Source organism: Lepeophtheirus salmonis, chromosome 8 (genome assembly GCF_016086655.4).
Source record: "Lepeophtheirus salmonis chromosome 8, UVic_Lsal_1.4, whole genome shotgun sequence".
NCBI classification, from domain to species: Eukaryota; Metazoa; Arthropoda; class Copepoda; order Siphonostomatoida; family Caligidae; genus Lepeophtheirus; species Lepeophtheirus salmonis.
Window position 1 is genome coordinate 11349893 of NC_052138.2, and position 20697 is coordinate 11370589.

At 29.8% G+C, this 20697-nt stretch overlaps 1 protein-coding gene across 2 annotated transcripts in view; it reads left to right on the forward strand.

The window, feature by feature from the left end:
• LOC121122805 (8-oxo-dGDP phosphatase NUDT18) overlaps positions 1–20697 on the forward strand; it is a 143978-nt gene that overhangs the window by 110231 nt on the left and 13050 nt on the right. The window contains exons 2-3 of one of the 2 annotated variants that reach the window (XM_040717853.2): positions 5989–6171; positions 6328–6958. In XM_040717853.2, the coding sequence (XP_040573787.1) occupies positions 6734–6958 (225 nt within the window). In that variant the 5' untranslated portion in view covers positions 5989–6171; positions 6328–6733. Of the gene's footprint in view, positions 1–5988; positions 6172–6309; positions 6959–20697 lie in introns of those variants that run through there. The other variant, XM_071890806.1, reaches the window with a different exon arrangement.

The following is a 20697-nucleotide window of genomic DNA, read 5'->3' on the forward strand; positions in this document are numbered from 1 at the left end:
TAGTGGGTGCGGGTACAAATACTACAGGGCTCCGCAAATAAATTGGGAATTTATTTTTGGCAAATTATATTATTTATAGCTGGATCATTCAATGATCAAAACCAATAAAAAATTTATGATTTTCTTATAAGGGATCTTGTATTTTGATTCATTTGACGTGACCTCCTCAGCTTCAAAAAACTTTGTGATCCTTGAGATTTCCTATATTTGTCGATCAATGATAAAAATTCAAAATCGAGCAAAATTTAATTTATAGAAAATGTTAATGAGACGAGTACTTCTATAATTAAAAATCCTATTCCCTAGTTAAATAAGAAATTATAAAATTGTAATTGATGAGCACTGATTTTAAGTGTAAAAACCTGTTTGAGATATTAAGTGTTTATTTTTTATGAAGTCAAATGATACAGTTTGAAATCAAGCTTTTACAAACGAACCAAAGAGGAAAACAGTGAGTAGGACAATAAAATTGAATAGGCATTTGTCTGACGCTGTGGCGTAAGAACCTTTGTGGCCATTGACCCTTACTTTTTAAGAATGAAGGGGGTTACCACATCTATCATGTGTGTACAAATATAAGTAAATAGACAATTTATCTATATTAGCTAGGCCTATTATAATCTTCCAACCTCAACAACTCTTCCTTTCAAAATCAAGATATTTTGTGATTTAAAATGTGTCTTGTTTGTAAGAGTAAATGTATCATGATAAATTAAAATTTGGGAGCACAAAAATTAGAAACATGGTATTTTCTTTCCCCCAAACAGCAAACATTCTTACTCACAGACCCCTTCATTTTGAAAGGGATAATTGGCGAAGTTTGAAGACTTTAATATGCAAAGTTCTTTGAAATAAAATGCTTGTAAACACATGATAAATGTGACAACTGGTAACCCACCTTAAGTGATATATTTCTTTGATAAATCTGTAAGAGTGCGTGACTATAACACAACCATGATATAATTTGCCCCCCCCTGCAAGTACATTCCGGCGTCACTGGTGCGACAGATTGAGAACGGATTAATCCGTTTTCAGTAATTTCATCAAATGAGGAAAATTGATTCGGAACTCGACTACAGCGATTCTCGACGCTCCTTCTGGAACGAGTTAGCGGTGAGTAAAGAGGTTCTACAGTATTTCAAATGAGAATAACCAGTTACCAGAGGCGGGGAAAAGTCTGCAATTCCAAGACGAGCCTCAAGTGTTAGCACACAGCTCCAAGTCTTTTAATTATGTATTTCCTAGAGGATTTTTATCAAGTCCAATTTGAGTGCTCAGATTTCTTTTGAGTTTATTTCAAGTCCATGATTATAATAAAGAGTCGTTCATGCTAAGGGGTTTCTTGAGTTTGGTATACCGAGTCTACGTTGAGTTGCAAGTCACCAGTCCTATTACCCATATCTTCCAATTGCATACTCTAAAAAAATCATTGAAAGATACATTGTGAACTCAGGGTTTTTTTTTAAAATTAAATAATTGCAATACGTTACGAATATAAATCTATCAGAACTGCAATTTAATTGCAATGCCAAATCAAGTTTTCAATAGACCAAATATGTATGACTACATTTTTCAAATTATTTTTGGTATTATATAAATAAGCAAATATGATAAACAAGAAACGAAATGTTGTTTGAAACAGATTGCTTCAAGGCGAATAAAAGGAGAAAAAAATATATCAAAAAAATGACTAAGGTCTTTGTGGGCATGAATTGATGGCCTAGAAATGAATTCATTTATCATTAGTATATGTGTATATTTAATAATAATTATAGATATTAATACATACAAGAGTTAACGTTTATCAATCACCTTGTTCGTTAAATGACGTAATGTATCAAAAAAAAAAAATATCTCTGGACCTTACAAAATTTAACATCTACAAAATATATATAAATGTATTATCCAACAATAATTATATTATTAAGATATTATTTAATAATATATATAAAGACATAGGTCAAGGTTTAACTGTGTATTTATGTATAGGATTTATGAAATCCTTTAATAGATTTTGAAATCCTTTGTTGAAAAAATACATAAAACAAACATGGAATTTAAATACCTATATGTACTTACATACATGGGACATAAATCCTAATACTCGTCAATTTTTTGTGAATAAAAGTGTTCTATGATTATTTTTTTAAATAGCATAATTTATTGTCATTGTCTTCATGTGTTAGAAATCTAGAAATAGGATGTACTTTCCATACTCGTCAATATCTTTACAATGCACATATATTTGTTTTTTTAAATGAAGTTTCCCCTTTTTTTACGCCCTTATAAAATTTGTGGGACTTTTTTTATGTTGCGCAAGTTCACTAATATGATTAAAAGTTGCAAACTATCTACAAAATCATATATCTGGTCCGTCATCGGAAAATTCAGCTGGAATGACTTTTTCTCTGCCGAGTGGGGAACCAAAACTTACAGTCGTATTTGAGTACAATTTTATTCCCAATTGTATTTTGTTACAAGGTTTTATTACACAACTAAATCATAGCTGAAACAAAGAAAGTAAGTTTTGTTTTCAACCAATGTCTCTAAGTGTCGATGCAGCAAAAAAAAAAAAAAAAAGCGTATGCCACCTCTGTCCGGACTGGCTACAACATTAAAAATTCCATTACAGCCCCATACAGCCAAGAAGAACCCATACTTCCAGAGGAACAATATGGCGTACTTCTTACCTGCCTCCATGTGGCCCTGATCTCAACCCCCTGAACTTTGCAGTTTGAGATTTCTTTGAGAAGAATATCTGCCGCACCTCTCATTCAAATTTGCATTAACTCCGAGCCACTATCATGAGAGCGTATTAGGCCCTAGACACATATTTTATCGTCAATGCTAGCCAATCTGTTAGCGAGGGTGTCAAGACTGTTATTCCTTGTGAAGGATGACATATTGAATACAAAATATAGCTAAATATTTTAGTTAAACATACCACAAATTAGTTTTGAGTTTCCATTCCATAAAAATCACGTTTTTCGTAATTGATTAATTCTACTACAAGTTTTGGGTCCACACTCTTTAAATTAAATCTGAATTACATAATATTTTGTATTTTGAAATGAAATACTATCGTCAATTTCTTTCAACAAATTATTTTGATTAATCATTTCGACAAATTGTACGTAAAATAACAAAAGCAAAAAACAAAATCATCGTCACAATGAAAGAATTATGTATTCATAGATTTTATGATTGAAAAGGGCCATATAATTGAAGTTAAATTAGGTCTCATAAATCCAATTAAAGTTTGAATATGTCTTTGAAATATTGGGTTGTAGGTATGACTCGGTATATGAAGTTAAAAAAAAATGTTGAATATTCACCCTGTATTTTACGTTGATAATACTATTTTTTTAAATTCATCCTTTACTGTCCATATTGAACTACTACTAAAATTATCTATTATTATTATTCTATTAAATACTTTTCAATACTTTAATTGAGACTATCCTCAATCTTATCAGATTTTTCAACGGTAAATTCCTTTATTAATTAAGGGATATTTATAAAAATAGTTATTGTACTTTGTAGTAGGATACTCCATTCATTATCCTTGTTAAAAGAAGCAATTAAATATACTTATAATTTATTGGCCTTCGCCTTGAGGAACCAATTTACTAACAAAATTATGCAATAAGATGAAGAAGGAATAATTAATGTTATTAGAATTTTGTTAAAAAATTTGAACATCCTCTTAAAATATATTATTTACTCTACAAATCCGCCTTTAACAGTTGTATTTATATTTTTTGCGAACTCACGAGTACTACACGTTATGATGATATTTAAATAGTCAACACAAAATCAGTCTTGAACAGAAATCAGCATGCACCACCTTCACAGAGCCCAATATTTCATAGAAATATTTCGACCAATATAGTTAAAGGCCTTATATTCAAATTTTTTTGAATGAGTTGAGATACTATCTAAAAAGAATGTTAACTGTAGTTTAGAGCCCCTTTCATTTGATTTATAAAACTTAAGTTGGCTAATTGTTTCATTGTATCGACTAATTTTTGCTTCTTAAAGTGCAATTTGCAGTATTTACAAGGGGTTAACTAGAATAATTCGTCAAAAAATAGACACCAACGTAATGCAGGATCCATTTTTGAGAAAAATGTTCTAGCTTGCTTTTGTGTTGACAGTCACTTATATAATTAATTATTATATAAGACAGGAATCAATAATCCAACAAACCTTTCGACCATCCACGTCTTTACTATATAAATAAAACACTATTCCTCTTTACGCACGCAAAAAAAAAAAAATAAGCGCACTGTTTCAACCCTTTTTGCATGATATGAAACACAAGGCCGGACCACCATGTTGAAATTGCATTCATTCTCCTACTACAATTAAAACGGGATTTTCCCTCCTTTAAAAAAAAAAAAGAAAGGAAGAAGAAAAAAGTAAAAAAAAAAAAAAAAAAATACATAAATGCATTAACAAATTTTTATTGAAATTTTCGTAAATTTATGAACTTTATTATGTATTCTCATACGTGGATTGAGTCAGGTTTTAATTGTATTGAGATGTACATACATTTAAGTAAAAATCTACCTACCTACATGTTGTACTATTTAGGAGAGAACGGAGTAGTTGCAACGTGCACTTTTTCTCGAGCATCAAAAAGCTAAGAGATACAAAAATTTACATTACAGTAATTGTATTTTATAATACAAATTATTGGGGTAAAAAATCCATCCTTTTTGTTCACTTTTCTGTGAAATATTGGAGAAAATGGATTTAAAGGACTTAAAATAATTTTTTGAACTGTCTAATATTTTTCGTAAAATAGTTTGACAGTTTTTCATGGTTTTTACTTTAATTTTCATTTTTTTGAGTTATTGTGGATTTTATCATTGGATTAAAAAAATTCACAAATCACTTATTGGGGAGAAATTTAAAATATTCAATAACTCAGTACAAAGAGTTCAGTTGCAACAAGTTTTGCAATGTTCCTCGTATTGTCTATTCTAATCAATTATTTATATATTTACAAGAATCTTCTTACGAGGCTTGTTAACGTGAATTTCTACGATCTGTAATTCTAATCTTTCGATCTCAGGGGCGTTCGCAGGCTCACATTGTTTTTTTGGATTATTTTTTCTGAAAAAAAAAAAAAAAAATAATATTTTTTGAAATAAGTTCAAGAATTAAATTTCAAATATTAAATTTTGTAGAAAATTATTTCAAAAATCCATAGCAATTCACATAGAATTATATTTTTTGGATTTTTTTCCCCCAAAATCCATAGATATTCAGAGAAAAGTAATTTTTTTTTCAAAAATCTAAAGCTATTTACAGGAAATTATTTTTTTGGAAAAAAATTTCAAAAATGAAATTTAAAATTTTTAGAAAAAAATTTATAAAATTCACATCTGTTTGCACAAATTACAAATATAATTTTTTTAAATTTCTAGTAATAAACAAAACTTCCTTAATTTTCGGGGCCGGGCTACAACCTACACCTTGCTGTCGCCCCTGGATATATAATATAGATCCGATTACAGATTATATGTTAATCTGCTATAATACATTAAAACATTTAATAACATCTTAGAAGATCTACTTCATTATTATACAAAAATATTATGCAGGCTAATTTTCTTTATACCTCAAACCCCATTTTTTGATCCCTTGCAGCAATCCCGGACAATAGGGAGGTTTGCTACTTTCGACAAGTTGATTCTAAATGCAATATGTGGAAAAACTACTGACTTGTACAAATATTTAAATTGTAGCAGACATTTGTAGGCATCTTCTTTCAAAATTTTGACAAGCTCTGAGTAATTGTGCATCAATACTGCATATGCCCATAGTTTTTCTGGGTTTTATAATTACAGTGAAAAGTAAACGTCGAACATATTATTATTATCTACAGGGTGTCGTCCAATGTGTATTGTTTGATTTTTACATATTTCCTTGTATTAGTTATTATTCGATAAATACATATTGTCTATATTTAATTTCTAGGTGAGCAAAAAACCAGAAGAACCAACAAGAGTTAATAAAGAAAGAAACCAGTAAACAAAACCACCTTCACCACATCTCTGGGGGGATCTGCCAGGAAACATTCCTTACAATCCCCTGCCCCTCCCCCCTCTTGTCCAAGCAGCAGCAGCAGACAACAACAAACACCACTGTGTCCAGGAACGGGTAAGAAAATATTTTATTATATCTGAAGGTAATAATACAACAACTACTGTAGAGTAGTTGAACGACTATTTTTACAAAGTGCGCGCTCGCCAAACGCCGGCTTTGATTTGTATTATTATAATAATATTTTTTTTCTTTTCGTACTTATTTTTACAGGTCCCAAGTTAGTAGAGTCAGTGATTCTTTGACCCTTCTCCTGTGTGTGCAAAGTGTTGTGTAGTTCATCTTGTTGTTGCTGATTTGTTAATCAAGTGTGAGACAGACAGAAAGCTGTTCTTACTTTTGTTGCGGAATCCTCACCAAAATTTTGAAATTTCGTTACGTCACTAAACCCGGCGGCGGCGGTAGTTGTAGTGGAAATAATCTTAGTCTAGACGAAAAAAGACTTCTCCATACTCCCCACACCTCATCCACTCATTCGTCCTCTGAAGATAACAATAATAACAACATATCGTATTACTCCTCTGCTTCGTCGTCCGTCGGGGATTCAAGTCCTCTCTCATCCTCCTCTTCTACATCCTCCTCCACTGATTCTTCTGCCGTTACAGTTGCAGCAGGAACTATGGAGTCTATTCTCTCACATGTCAATCTCCTTCTTCAAGGGAAACCCTACGAAGAAATGTATGAATTCTGTGACTTCTCTCTCAACGATCAAAACAATGCAGCCACTGCAAAAGGAGTCACACCAACGGCACCAAAGGAATTCAAACCCGTTATTAAGAAGACTGTTACCTATGTGGTTGCAGCCGTGCTCATCAATGATCGAGATGAAGTTCTCATGATGCAGGTAAACAATACTAATATTATTCAGTATAATCATATATGAAATAACGAGTTATTAATAGTACCGTTGCCCCCTTGTACTATGTATGTATAGACAATGTTACATAATATATGAAATATCAGTCTATGGGTAATTTCAAATCCAATTAATTGTCATAATGATGAAATCATTACTCAGGAATGTCCACACATCCATTAGCTACTTTTAAATATGTCCAGAAGTACTATGTAAGAAAGGTATTTCCTCCGCATAACATTCATTTGTCAAAGTGCATTATGAAAGTGTGTCATGATCTCATAGTGTAACATATTTAATTTCAAGGAAGTTCAGTCTCTTTCAAACTTGAAATGAATCTCAAGTTTACTGTCTATAAGTTTTAACTTACGTCACAAATTGCATCATAATTGAAAAGGACCATGAGTTGACATTTATACTCAATATTAATGAACAAATATACAATATATTTTGGTCTAATTCCATCAAATGGTTTTAAAAATAAATACTAAATTAATGTCTGTATTGAATACTATATTATACAGTAGAAAAATAGTGACATTTGAAAATAATGAAATACCTATATATGATCCTAAAATCATATGCAATTGCTAAATTTTTCCAGTTAATTTAGTTTCAAGTCGATTAAGGAAGGGGAAAAAAGGATAATTAGGGCGTCCCCAGGAGTATATATCTATTATTATTATTTTTTTTTGGGGGGGGGCTTGGATTTTGGATATTTTTTGGAAAAAGAAATTGAAAAATTACAATTTTCTGGAAAAAAATTGAAAAATTAAATTTTTATCAAAAAAATGAAAAAATCCAAAGCTATTAAAAAAAAATTTTATTTTTTGGGAAAAAATCTAAAGCTATTCAAATAAAATTAATTTTTTGGGAAAAAATTCTTAAAATTAATTTTCAAGTATTAATGTTTTTAAAATAAATTTTTAAAATTCAATTTCAAATATAAAAGTTTTTGGAAATAAATTCTTAAACTTAAATTTCAAATATAAAAGTTGTAGGAAAAATTTCAAATATTATATTTTTTGGAGAAAATTTCAAAAATCCATGGCTATTTTCAAAAAATTACATCTTTTTGAAAAAAATTTCAAAAATACAGAGTTGTTCAGAAAAACTGAAATTTTTTTGGGAAAAAATTTCTAAAATTAAATCTCAAAAATAAAATTTTGAAAAAATATTCGAATATTAATCTTTTATTAGAAAAATTTCAAAAATTCATAGCTCTTCATAGAGAATTGGAAAAAAAATGAAAAATTAAATTAAATATTAAATTTTCCATTAAGAACAAAAAAATTCCTAATTTTTTTTTTTTTTTTAGGGGGGGGGGCGAGGGGAGGATTGGAGACAAATGTAAAATCCTTGCAAACGAATTACTCTCCAAACTTTGAAATTTAGAATCTATAACGATCTAATTAGAAAATATTTAATACATATTAGGATATGATAGATAATAAAACTATGTAGACGTTCTAGAGATATATTAAAAATAGTCACTAAATGTTCTTGTCCTTTACTTGTGAGTCCCATTTTGACATTCAAATACATGATAGTATTAAATTTTTTATAATACAGTTAGATTGTTTATGCTTCCCCAAAGATGGCTGAGATATCAACATGAAAAGACTTTATATGGAGTTTCATAAACAATAATATTAATCATTAGTATAAGTCAAGGAAATAAAATTATGAATGTCATTTTCTCAGCTCGTTTTGCCAAATAAATGTTTGAAAAGTACACACTATACAGACTTCTTTTTTTGCAAAGTAACCCTTATAAAAATAAAAATGGCGACAGGAGACGCAACCTGTGTGCAGTACCTTTTTTTTCATTCAAGGTAAAAATGATGCTTTGCACATAACATCATCATCACCCACCCTCCAGCACCAACCAATAATTTATACATGGGTAATATTAACATTTAACAGACGTACAAGTTCAAAATGATATTTTATTGATCTGTCCCGTCAACACAAAAGCAAGATAGAATAATTTTTCTCAAAATTGAGTCTGGATTACTGATATTTATATTCTTTTACGATTTAATTATCTTAAATGCATCATCGTAATGGAAGAAGTAGAAATTTAAAAGTTATATCTGAAAGGGACCATATAATTGGAGAGGAATTAAGTTTCATAAGTCAAATGGAGGCTATAAACTGTAATTAACCTTCTTCGTGGGGTTCATCACAGAAATTTGAATATAAATCTATCTAAGAACCTAAGCCAATGGGTAATTGAGTCAATATAAGGCTTTGTATTCAAATTTAAGAGATGAGTTAATATACCCAAGAATTTTAGCTATAGTTTATAACCCTTATTTGATATAAGAGACTGATATTGAGCCCGATATGGCATTTGAAAGAAAATATATTTAGTGATCCTACTTTCAAGGTAAGGATGGATTTTTGTTACATTAATTGAAATTTGCGGCGCAGCCAATGGGTTGATAAGAATAATTTGTTAATGGAAATTGAAGATCATTCGTTGAAGTAGGTATACAAATGTAATTCCCACTTAATTTTGATATATAAATAGTTCTAGCTTGTTTTTGTATTGATTGGGCACATATGTACGAAATGTTATTTTATATCTCTTTTGAAATGTTGCTCTTCTTTGTATATATTTATGCACAGGCTTACACATGTGCCTATGTTAATGGACAGGTTTTCTCATGGACTTATCTACATAAATATTCAATCATACTTGCGGTTCTTTTAATAGAACAGCAACTTATATCCACGTATTCATTTTGAAAAATAATTTATTGAAAAGACCGGAAAGGCGTTGATAGTTTACGTCAGGTTTCTGCTCTGGTTTACCAATGAGTAACCATATGGAAACTGAAGAAAATATACATAGTTATTCATAATGAATATAAACATAAAACAATTAATTTCCCGTTAAAAAGAGCTAAATAATATGATTCCTATTTATGATTAAATATAATTACGATGTCATCAATGGTAAAAGAAGGAGTCTTAATCCTCTGTAATTCCCTTGGGGTATTTATCTACCCCAATATTAAAATGTTGAACAACTTGAATACTTTTTTATCAATAGATTTTGTACCTGTGAATTCATAGTCTAAAATAGTATTTGGAGAAAAGAGTATTAAATTTAGGAGACTGTAAATGATTGTTTTTTAATTAATACGTTATAGGACAGTATCGGTCCTTTATATGAGGCTTCAAATCGGTCCTGTCCCAAACTTACAAGAACCCTTTACATTACATCATTTTTATTAATATTACAGTAAAGTAACTCAGTTTACCAATTTAATTTGTTTAGGAACATTTTTAATATCTTTCAAGTACGACAATAGTTTACCAATATACTTATATAGGCTCACCATTTATGTATTTATTACACTTATAAAAAATGCTGGAGATGAATTGATGATTACTAGATTTGACATGTTTGTAACGAAAAAACAACGTTTAGAAATTAGAGAAGGAAAAACGGTTGCAGCGTGTCCTCTTTCTTATTTTGGGTTCATTATTTAATTGTTCCTTGTGATATTAACTTCTCCTTCAATAGTATGCATTATTCTCTATATTTGAAATAAATTCTTTTGAAAATGCACGATCAAATAAATAAATTTGAATTTAAATATAATTACAATATTATTCCTTGCACCAATATTATTTTAAATTAAGAAGGTTCTCCTTTGTATCGCAGTAATTCATTTTATCCCTCAAAATCATATAAAGACATGCTAATAGTAGCAAGCATGGAGATTGAATACAACAAGTGAAGATTCTGAGCAATAGCATAGGAAATCTTTTGCTCTTGCAACAACAGACGAGAAAAAAAGATGGTTGACCAAAATAATCCAAAACATTGTATTTCCTGCTATAAGCTTCAACAATTTTTTGGTAGTAGTATAGTTGTTTTAAAAAATATCGGTTCTGAGAAAAATAACTGGGTTTTTCAATCTATTAATGATCATGTTTGTGATTCACCAACCGAAAACATTCATATATTCACAATAATTAAATCTATTTCAAAATGTTATGTAGGCATAAAATTATATCATTTGGAAAAACGTGAAACTGAGAGGATTTCTAAAAAAATAGATACAGGAAGTATAAAATAAATTAAGGAGTTTATAAAAAGTTGAGCAAAAATATGATACACACAAGTTTTATATGAATACTCCGGTCTCTTGGGGTGTCTTAAACATCCCAGGGAGGTAAAAGACAGTTTGTTAAGTCATTACATATTCATAACGTTTTTAAAGTAAAAAAAAATCCTTTGTTTATGAATTAGCAAATCGTAGTGAAGAGAGAGAAATTGGTGGGTTCTAGTTATAAATATGATTGGATTAAGAAGTTTTCAGAACCTAATTATTTTTACTATTAATTAGAACTAAATTATTTGAGGATGGGAGTATGAGATCCCAATGACCCTTACAAATATTGAAAAATGGCATGGTGTTCTAGTGGATCTAAGTTTGTTTAAAATGCTCTGCACTTTTTTGGTAATGAAATTATTTCTTTTTCATTAGAAACAATATATTATAAATATGTAAAATCTTTTGTATTTAATAATATTTTAAAATTCAATTAAAAACACACCTTAAGTCATACCAAAGATTTGCTTTATATACATACAAAACGTTGGTTCGTTAAACTCAAAATAACAATTCCCTATTATTGAAGAGTAGTCCCACATTTGAGAGGAATATTTGACCAATAACAACTGATTTTTGACCTACTTTTTTGTTCTACTCTTATGTTGGAAAGTTTGGGAGAGTCAATACAGATCCCATGGTATTATATTTATAATCATAGCTCTTTTTTTTTGCTTTTTTTGTATGTGGATTGAGATTGTATCTAAAAATCTACCTAGAACGATACAAGAATAGAACCTTCCTATGAAATTCCTTATGAATGTCAAATATTTATGTACTTAATATGTTTTCTTAACATATGTATAACAATAAGCACCCAAGTCCAATATATTAGGACAGGTAGAAATGTATTACGTAATGGTATGAGACAAAAAAAATTGTGACCCATGTCATATAATGGATAATACCATGATTTGTGATGTGATGTTGAATGATGATGTGAATAATGAATTACAGATATCTAACTACTTTTTTTAAAAAAAGTAAGGGAAATGGAAAATATACATAGGTATGTTGATAAAAATCATATATTTTCTCGTTAAGAAATGTTTACCTTTGAACAAATATTTATGTATGTAGTTCCTATATATTTTGAAAAGCTTCCATTTATCATGATGAGGAAGACTGACCATAAATAATAATCAAAATTCTTTATTCATGAGAATAGGGAGGAGGAGGAAAGATCTCAGAAAAATACGTCATAACATTTCCCTTGGTTATAGACAATGATAAAAATCCAGTGTAGAAAGGGCATGTTTAAAAAAAAAAAAGAAACCAAAAATCAGAGGTTTCATTAGATCAGCCCAATCCACTGTGACAAGAGAAGAAGTAGAAAAGGATATAAACAAGGGTATTTGCTAGCATTACTCAAATGTCGATCCTCAGTTCTAGTCTGAGTCCAACAAGGACCTAGAATTATAACTCCGCAACAAATCCTCTGTGTTACACTCAGTCTATTATAAGCACAAACGAATGTTCAATCAGGTTGTGAATATAATTGAATCCATTTAGGAAAGAATGTTCAATACTAAAGAATGAAATATTAATGGCAATTGCTAAGGAAAAGAAAATTCTTTCTCTATACTACCAATTACAAGTCATTGGGCCAGCTAAAAAACACACCAGATTTACATCATTGCTTATAGAAATATCTATGTTGATATGTAGGGCGTTAAGATCAAATCGGTGCTTGCTTCCGCAGGCGATTTTATTATCATGCAGCTGTCTGATGGCATCTCTTTTGTGCCTGTTAAACGTTGTTGTATCAACCAGTTTTAGTAAAATTTTGAGCATCATGGTGCCAACTGCTCCAGATATAAGAATATTGAATTCATAGAGGAAGAACGGCGTGACAAAGATTTTTATTAACTACAAAAAGTAAATTTCGAATCGGGAGGTCTCAAATGTGACTTGCGTCCCAATCCAGAGCGTGAAAAAGATTTGGTAGGCTCTTCTAGAGACTGATGATCTCAGTTCTATCGTCAGCTGTAAAAAAGTAGACCAGGAAAGTTGAAGAAACTCAGGGCAAGGGAATTCATCCAAAAATTTCAGACTACGATCGATGATTGTCCATCCAAAAGCTTCAGCTGAGGAGTAAGGGGCCAGCAAAGTGACGGTGAGAGCCTGCGTGTTGGAGTACCGGAAATGCAAGTGCTACAAGATGCAAACTGCTCAGTTTCTCAGTGATAAAGTCAAGGAGTGGAGACTGCTGAAGGCAGTATGTATTATTTTGTCTGTGGCAACATTAAATCTAAAACAAATCGAGCATATCATGCCATAAAGGACTCTCTGATTTCCTCCAATAAGGAGACAATTACCAACATGCTAAGGAATTCATGCCTCAACGCCATCGTGATTGATGCTAGAGGTGGATACATCAAATGAGCTCTTTTTCAACATTCATATGTACAATTCAAGTGAACTTTTAAGTAAATCCGCTGAAAAATGTGCTCTCAGTGATATTTTGATTTTTTTTTTATTTCCACATTTTTTGATCTAAACATCCTATACTGTATGGGATTGATGATATACCAATTCATTTGTAGGTTTTTGTAAGATACGTAAGATACTTTATACATATATTTAAAGTGAGAGTGAGATTATCCTTGGATTGTTCCTTCCCTGTTTCTCTATAAATTGAATCCTTTCCACTCCTTGAACAATGATAATGCATTATACATCTTTTAAGGATATTTATGCTCCATGGAGCTATTCAAAGACAATGTACATTATATATTCTTAAATGATGACGATTCTCTGTTTTCCAATTGAGTAAGCCTGAAGAATTCCTTTCAAGCAAATATGTACGTACGTATGTGCTTCACAAATCAACTTAGGTATGGTTGTACATAAGAAATATTGTACACCGAGTCCCTTTGGATTCACGTGTCATGATGTCATAGTCATTCTCATCGCTGTGGTTTTATATATACTTTGTATTTCCCAATGTCATGCAACCTTAGAATATAATGCCAATTCAAAATTATATCATTTGTCTACAGTTTACGTCATCCTTTTATAGGTGTATGTTTGGAAGAAATTTAGATCTGTTATAAAAGAGGCGGGTACAAGGGTTTGTGGTAGCAAATTGAAGGAGGGGTCTACCATCAACCCCTTGTTCCAACGTTCTTTTCGATACTCTGTTAATATATACCTAGATTTGAGCAATTTTCACTTCGGGTGACGTCATTTCTCCACTTATTACGCTTCATTCCAACAAACCAATTAAAAAACTGCAATCTGTATTCCTTAGGATTAAAAAAAAAAAAAAAAAACCTTCACTACAGTACGTACATATATATTTCAACGTCATATAAAGTTTTAATACATTTTACTCTTCATTTTATAAAAATATATACACCTTTGTACATACATAGATAGTTAATACAAATCTCTTAAACCTGTTCAAGGTTTCCCACCCAATTTCATTAGCTTTGTTGTCGTACCTACAATGTTACAAGTACGCACAACAACTATACTACTCCCCTAGCTGTGTAAGATATAATTTAACCTTCGATAATAATAATAATGAGATAAGCCTTCTTTTTTTTCCTTGACCACATCTTGTTGGATATAGAACATAGGGGAGGAGAAGAGATGATTGTAAAACACCCAGAGAATTATTTATGTGATCACAATAAGCTATTACCTATATTAGGATATCCTTGTTGAACCGATTCCCTCCTCATAAATTATGTATATTGGCTCTTAAAAAGTATCTGTCCTTCAACTCCTTTCAACAACCATTTTTTGTGCTCCTATTAACGTTCTATATGTGACCCTTATTAACGTATAACATGCCGTTACATCTATTGTATCACGCAATCTTTCATCTAAAAAAAAAAAAACATAAAAAGCCACAAATCATCTGGTAGTTAGCCAAATAAATAAATTAATCGTGTGTAATTCGGGAATTGGTATTCTGAAGAATGAATTTTCTTCTCTTTAGCTGTTGTCATTATTGTTTAACTCCTGAGTAGTGAACTTCCTAATCTACTATATTCAATTGTATTCAAAATATGGTTGAATATTCGGTGCTAATATATAATGTGCTCATAAAGGACGAACCTTGAGGATTTGCTACGGAGATGTAATTGTAAGTTTTTGTTTGACTTAGAGTAAAATTGAAGATCGATAACGGAGCAATTCTTGGGTAACCCTTCGCACTCTGCCGATGTGTGAGTAAATAAAAATTTGACCTTCATCCTATAAAATATAAAGGGTAAATACTGATCCTTATCCCAGCCAATAATATAATTCAAGAAATTCCCCAAGAATTAAACCTCCATTCTAAGGGGTGTAAATGACTAATAATGCCACCCCTAACCTATTTACTGAAGAAACTCAATAAATATGTATTGTAATTCACAAAGTTGAACCTCCCGATCTCTTTTACAAAGATTTAAATTGCATCTGAAAAGTGTTACAAAACCCCTAAAAATGATACCTTGTAGGGCCTTTTACGAGCCTCAGAGTACCCAATAATTTTACGCTCGAATAAAGTGACAAAAGCCACATTTACTAAAACGAGACTTCTAATTATTAAGAACCTACAAAGTTTCAATAACAATGCATAATATGCTTATTCACCCTCAACTAATTTTAACCGACTAGCAAAATCATCTAGCCTTACTATTTTAATTAAAATTGGTATAAATCTTTATGATTATTTTGTTCTCAGGGCGTCCGTAGTCCAATTAAATATTTTTGAAAAATAATGGAAGAAAACAATTTCAAGAGAAAACATTGAAAAATAATTTTTCTAAGGATTTATTTGATTAAGAAATGGTCATTAGCTCAAATCATACTAATTTAAATTAAAAAAAAAAATAAATCTTAAACTAAGCTAATTAATCATGCAGACACCCCTTTTTTTGATTTAATAAACGTCATGAGAGCTCCTCTCCTCCAATACATTAATCTAATTGTTAGTGTGTTACCATGTTGATTTTTGGGTTTTTTCTAAGATCCCCAAATAACATCGGATTTTTATCACTATATACATTTAAATTTCATAATATTAAAATCCTACAAAGTATTTGATTCGATACAGTATTATAATACTGCTAAGTAATATTTCTATTAAAAGCGTAGCTTTAAATTTTTATTTGTATATGATAGACAAATGTTCTTTATATAAATAATAAGATTACCAATATATACACATCAATACTAGCAAAGGTATAACCATCGTTACTCGGGTAAAGGAGGGAGCGGGAAATTGTATTGACAATGGTAAATGTTATTTTTACTTAATATTTAGACTTCTTTAGTGCGGGGAGCCTATATATTATTTACATTTTTTACTTTTAATAAATTTTAAATAGCATTTTGTCAACTTTTGTCTAGATGAGAAGTCTATCTTTTATTTTTCTCAAAAAATTTGTAAAACGAAATTTGCACAGAAAATTGCAAAAAAAAAAAAAACTTTTTTCACCAATTTTGTAAAAAAAAAAATAATAATAACATTTCTTTGTATTGTATAGAGAAACACAAACATACCAAGATTTTTTCCTACTTGCAAAATTAAAAAAAGTTATGGAAAATAATGCCACCGATAAAATAACCCACAATAACTGGTTCATTTTTGCAAATATTGTAAAAATTGTAGAATAAAATGTACCAGAAATTATTTTATTTGCAAAAATGCATTGTTTTGTGGCATTTCTTCTTAAAAATTGACATTTGATAAAATAAAAAAAGAGAAAAAATGGGAAAAATTATTGAGAAAATGACAGATATTTTTATATCAACATAAATTTTTATGTGCAAACGAATTTGCAGACAAATTTCACCAAAGTTTAATTCATCTTTGAATCCAACATTTCCTTGAAAATCCATATTTTTGCACAAGAAAAAAAATAAAACTACAATTTTCACCAATCTAAAACTAAAGTCAACATTATTTTCGTGTATTATCTCAACTCATCCCATTAATTTGAATATATGTAAGCCCTAAAATTATTAACTGAAATATGTCGATGAAATATTGCATATATGATACAAATAAATTAATTTCACATTTTTATGATTTTGTTCAAGCTTTTTTATGTGATAATTCACCATATATTCACCGCTTACAAGTGATTTAACAGTGGACATTTATATAATTCAATATGGAACGGAATGCTTATCAATTATGTAGTATTTTCTATTAAAAATGTCAAAAACGACACAATTGACCGTCCATGGAACATTCACGATTTATATTAATACAGACCATCAGTATTTTAAATTTTTAATTTAAAGCTGTTCATCTCATTTCATGGTTGGAGCTAATACAATCTGCTACTACAAGTTATAACTAGTACAAAATTGCAACATGTATAGATCATATATTTATAATTCATCAACTGTCGTCTTACTTTTATGCTTTAGGATGAATCTATTGACGACTTGAAGCTCTTACAAATGAGATATTATAGACACACATCCTATAGGGGTTATACTTACCTTTCTTTTTATTTCAAAGTATGATAAGTGTACGAGAACCTAAGGGGACTGAGTTGATTAAGAATCATCCGTAAAAGGGAAATCATTTATCGAGTGGCTCTATTTTTAATCTCCTTTAATGGTAGTTGCCTTCAGGAAGATATGTCTACTTTTCTTCAAAATATATTATATATTAGATAGACTTGAATTAAGGTCAGCATATTCAATAATGTAACCCCATATATGTACTTCTATTTTTCTCCATATGTGGTGCGTTAACATAAAAACAATCTTGAACAAAAATTAAATAATGGAGAAATGTCCTTTTTATTTTTGTATTTCATATACCTTTACATAATATATCACCGATTTTAAGGTTTGTATTCATATTTCTAGGATGAGGTTGGATATTATGCGACAGTAGGTTTGGGCTTTAAAGACTTTTTTAGTTTTTAAATACGTTTTTAGAGTATAATTTCGATTCCAAGCCATATTTCAAAGTGAAATATCTATTTATATATATTAAATCCGAATGTTTCTGTTTGTGTGTAGAAGAGTCCTGGAATCTCGGCCAAACCAATAAATGGATTTTCTTTAAAAAAAATGTAGGTTGTTTAAGGCTCAAGAAATGATTTTGGTAACATTTTTTTAAGCCTTAAAATAGTATTTTTCTTAAAAATAATTTTTTGACTTACAATAGACAATTTCATATGAAACAAAAAATAAAGCCAGTAAAATTTTAAGAATGATTCTTGCTGCATGTCGGTATGTATTTTAGCACGTATTCTTTAAAAGGAGATTATAAGATTTAGTGTAGAGAAAAAAGAAGAGTGAATAAGACAAAGGATTTTTGACAATAATATGAAAAATGAGCGAACGATAGTTTAACTTGAATATTTTTTTATCTCTAAACCTGAAATTGTCCTTTAAAAATAGCAGAAGAATTCATAATTAATTTTAATTTCTTAAAATACCGAACGATGCCGGCCAAACCTACTCTATTATCTCCTTATTAATAAAGGGTGCAAAGATACGAACCAACAACAACTTTCAGCAAGAATAATTCTGAAAATTTACGTCCTTATTTTAATTTTATATTAAGGAGAAGAATTCTTAATTAATTTTAATTTCTAATGTCTCGGGAAACGTCCAGCCAAACCTCCTTTAGAATAGATGAAAGTTAAAAGTAATAACAATTGACAACAAACATTCCATCACCCAAAGGTTAATTATTTATTACAGCTGTCTTGTATCCAGTTCTTTTTATTTATTCTAAAACTAAAGAATACACCTCATATCACAACTTCAAAAGATTGGCTGTCAAAAAAAAAAAAAAGTGTTATTTTTGATTGATTTTTCTAGTTTAACTTTTAATTTTCTTATAGAATATTGAATAAATAAGCAGTGTAAAATTGCGTGAAAATGTTTCCAAATTAAATATTGTGAAGTCGATGTTTTGACAAATTGTAATAAGTAAGTAATGTTATAGAGGCAGGAAAATTAACCCAAATTATAATATGCATTATATTCACTGTATTTTTTTATTGATTAGTATGTATTGATTTGATTTAAGTAAACTAATTCAATTATTTATATTTAATTTCGGAAGTTTTTCTTTATTTACGTGATTTTCGTAGGATTTACTTCAACAGAGTATAACAGATCTTGAATTCAAAATTAATATCTTTTATTCTGAATTACTATTAGATTAGTTATTATCAATAAGGGTATTGTCAAGTAGCTTCTTAAAGGTATTAGGATTTACAGACTTTTGTATAAGGCTTCTTCTTTCATAAGTAGGTTTATATTGAGAAGTTTGTTCCAGATGTCTTGTCAATATTGTATATATATATAACATCCCCTCTTTATGTATAATATATACATAGTATAATTTATATAACTACTTTTATACAGTATTGGAATATAGTAGTCGCGAGTTATTTTTGTTAAATTGCATTTTCATGCAAACCTTCTAATGTTGGAACTATTCTATTAGTCGGCGACTGTTGCAACAGTTCGAGGCTGTGTTAGAAGTGAAGAAAATTGCACTAACGAATATTTTTGAGGAATAAACAACTCGACTTTTTAAGTTTCAATTATTAACTTTCAATATATTAGCATTTGTCCGACCTTCCGGGAGAGGCAAATCGTTCTGTCGGACAGGTTAATGCAATGTATAATCTGTTCGAACGTATAAGTGGTCCCAATTTATCTAAATAAGTTGTTTTTGACATGTTACAGCGTTAATCTATCATTGAATTCTGCTTTATTTTAACAAATTTACATCGACAGCTATTATTTCTTGCTTATAAATAAAGAAGGGATGAGTGTAAAGAAAAAAGTAAGTATGACGATTTGAAAGGAATAACAGATTATGCGTGTGCTCTTTCTTCTTTTTTTTTCATTATTTAATAAATTGTGGTGTGTTAACATCTCCTATTAAAAAAATAACTCTCGGATATATTTTCTGTAAATTGATTTAAAAATGCATTTTATGAATTTAAATATAATTCCCATATTTTCCCTGCCTAATGCTACTTTAAATGTAGAAAGTTCTCCTCTTGATTCAGTAATTCATTTTATACCTCCAAAACCATATAAGAGGGAGCTGATATTAAAAAGAGTCTTAATTAAGGGGTACCATATGCCATTAACGTGGTAACCCTGGCAATTTGAAGAATATTTTTGAGGAAACAAAGAATAATGTTCATGACATTTCATTAGATCATCTGCAATCAGCTGTAAGAAGGGAAGAAAGTGAAAAGGATAGAAACAAGGACATTTGCTATAATTACCTCGATGTCGACCCCAATTCTACTCAGAGTCCAACAAGGACTTACAATTATAACTCTGCAATCAATCTTCAGGGTAACATTCAGTCTTTTATGAGCACACAATAATGTTTAATCAGGTTTTGAATATATGTAATTGAATCTATATAGGAAAGGATGTTCACTACTCAGGAATTAAATTATAATAACAACTGCTAAGAAAAAGAAAATTCATTCCTTCAAATACTAATTCCAAAAAATTGACATGCTAAAAAATACACTGGGTTTTCATCACTGCTTATAACTCTCGTGCATGTGTAAAAGATAACTTTTCAAGCTGTAGGACATATAAAAAATTAATGTCTTATTGCAGATTCGAAGAAAATTGGAC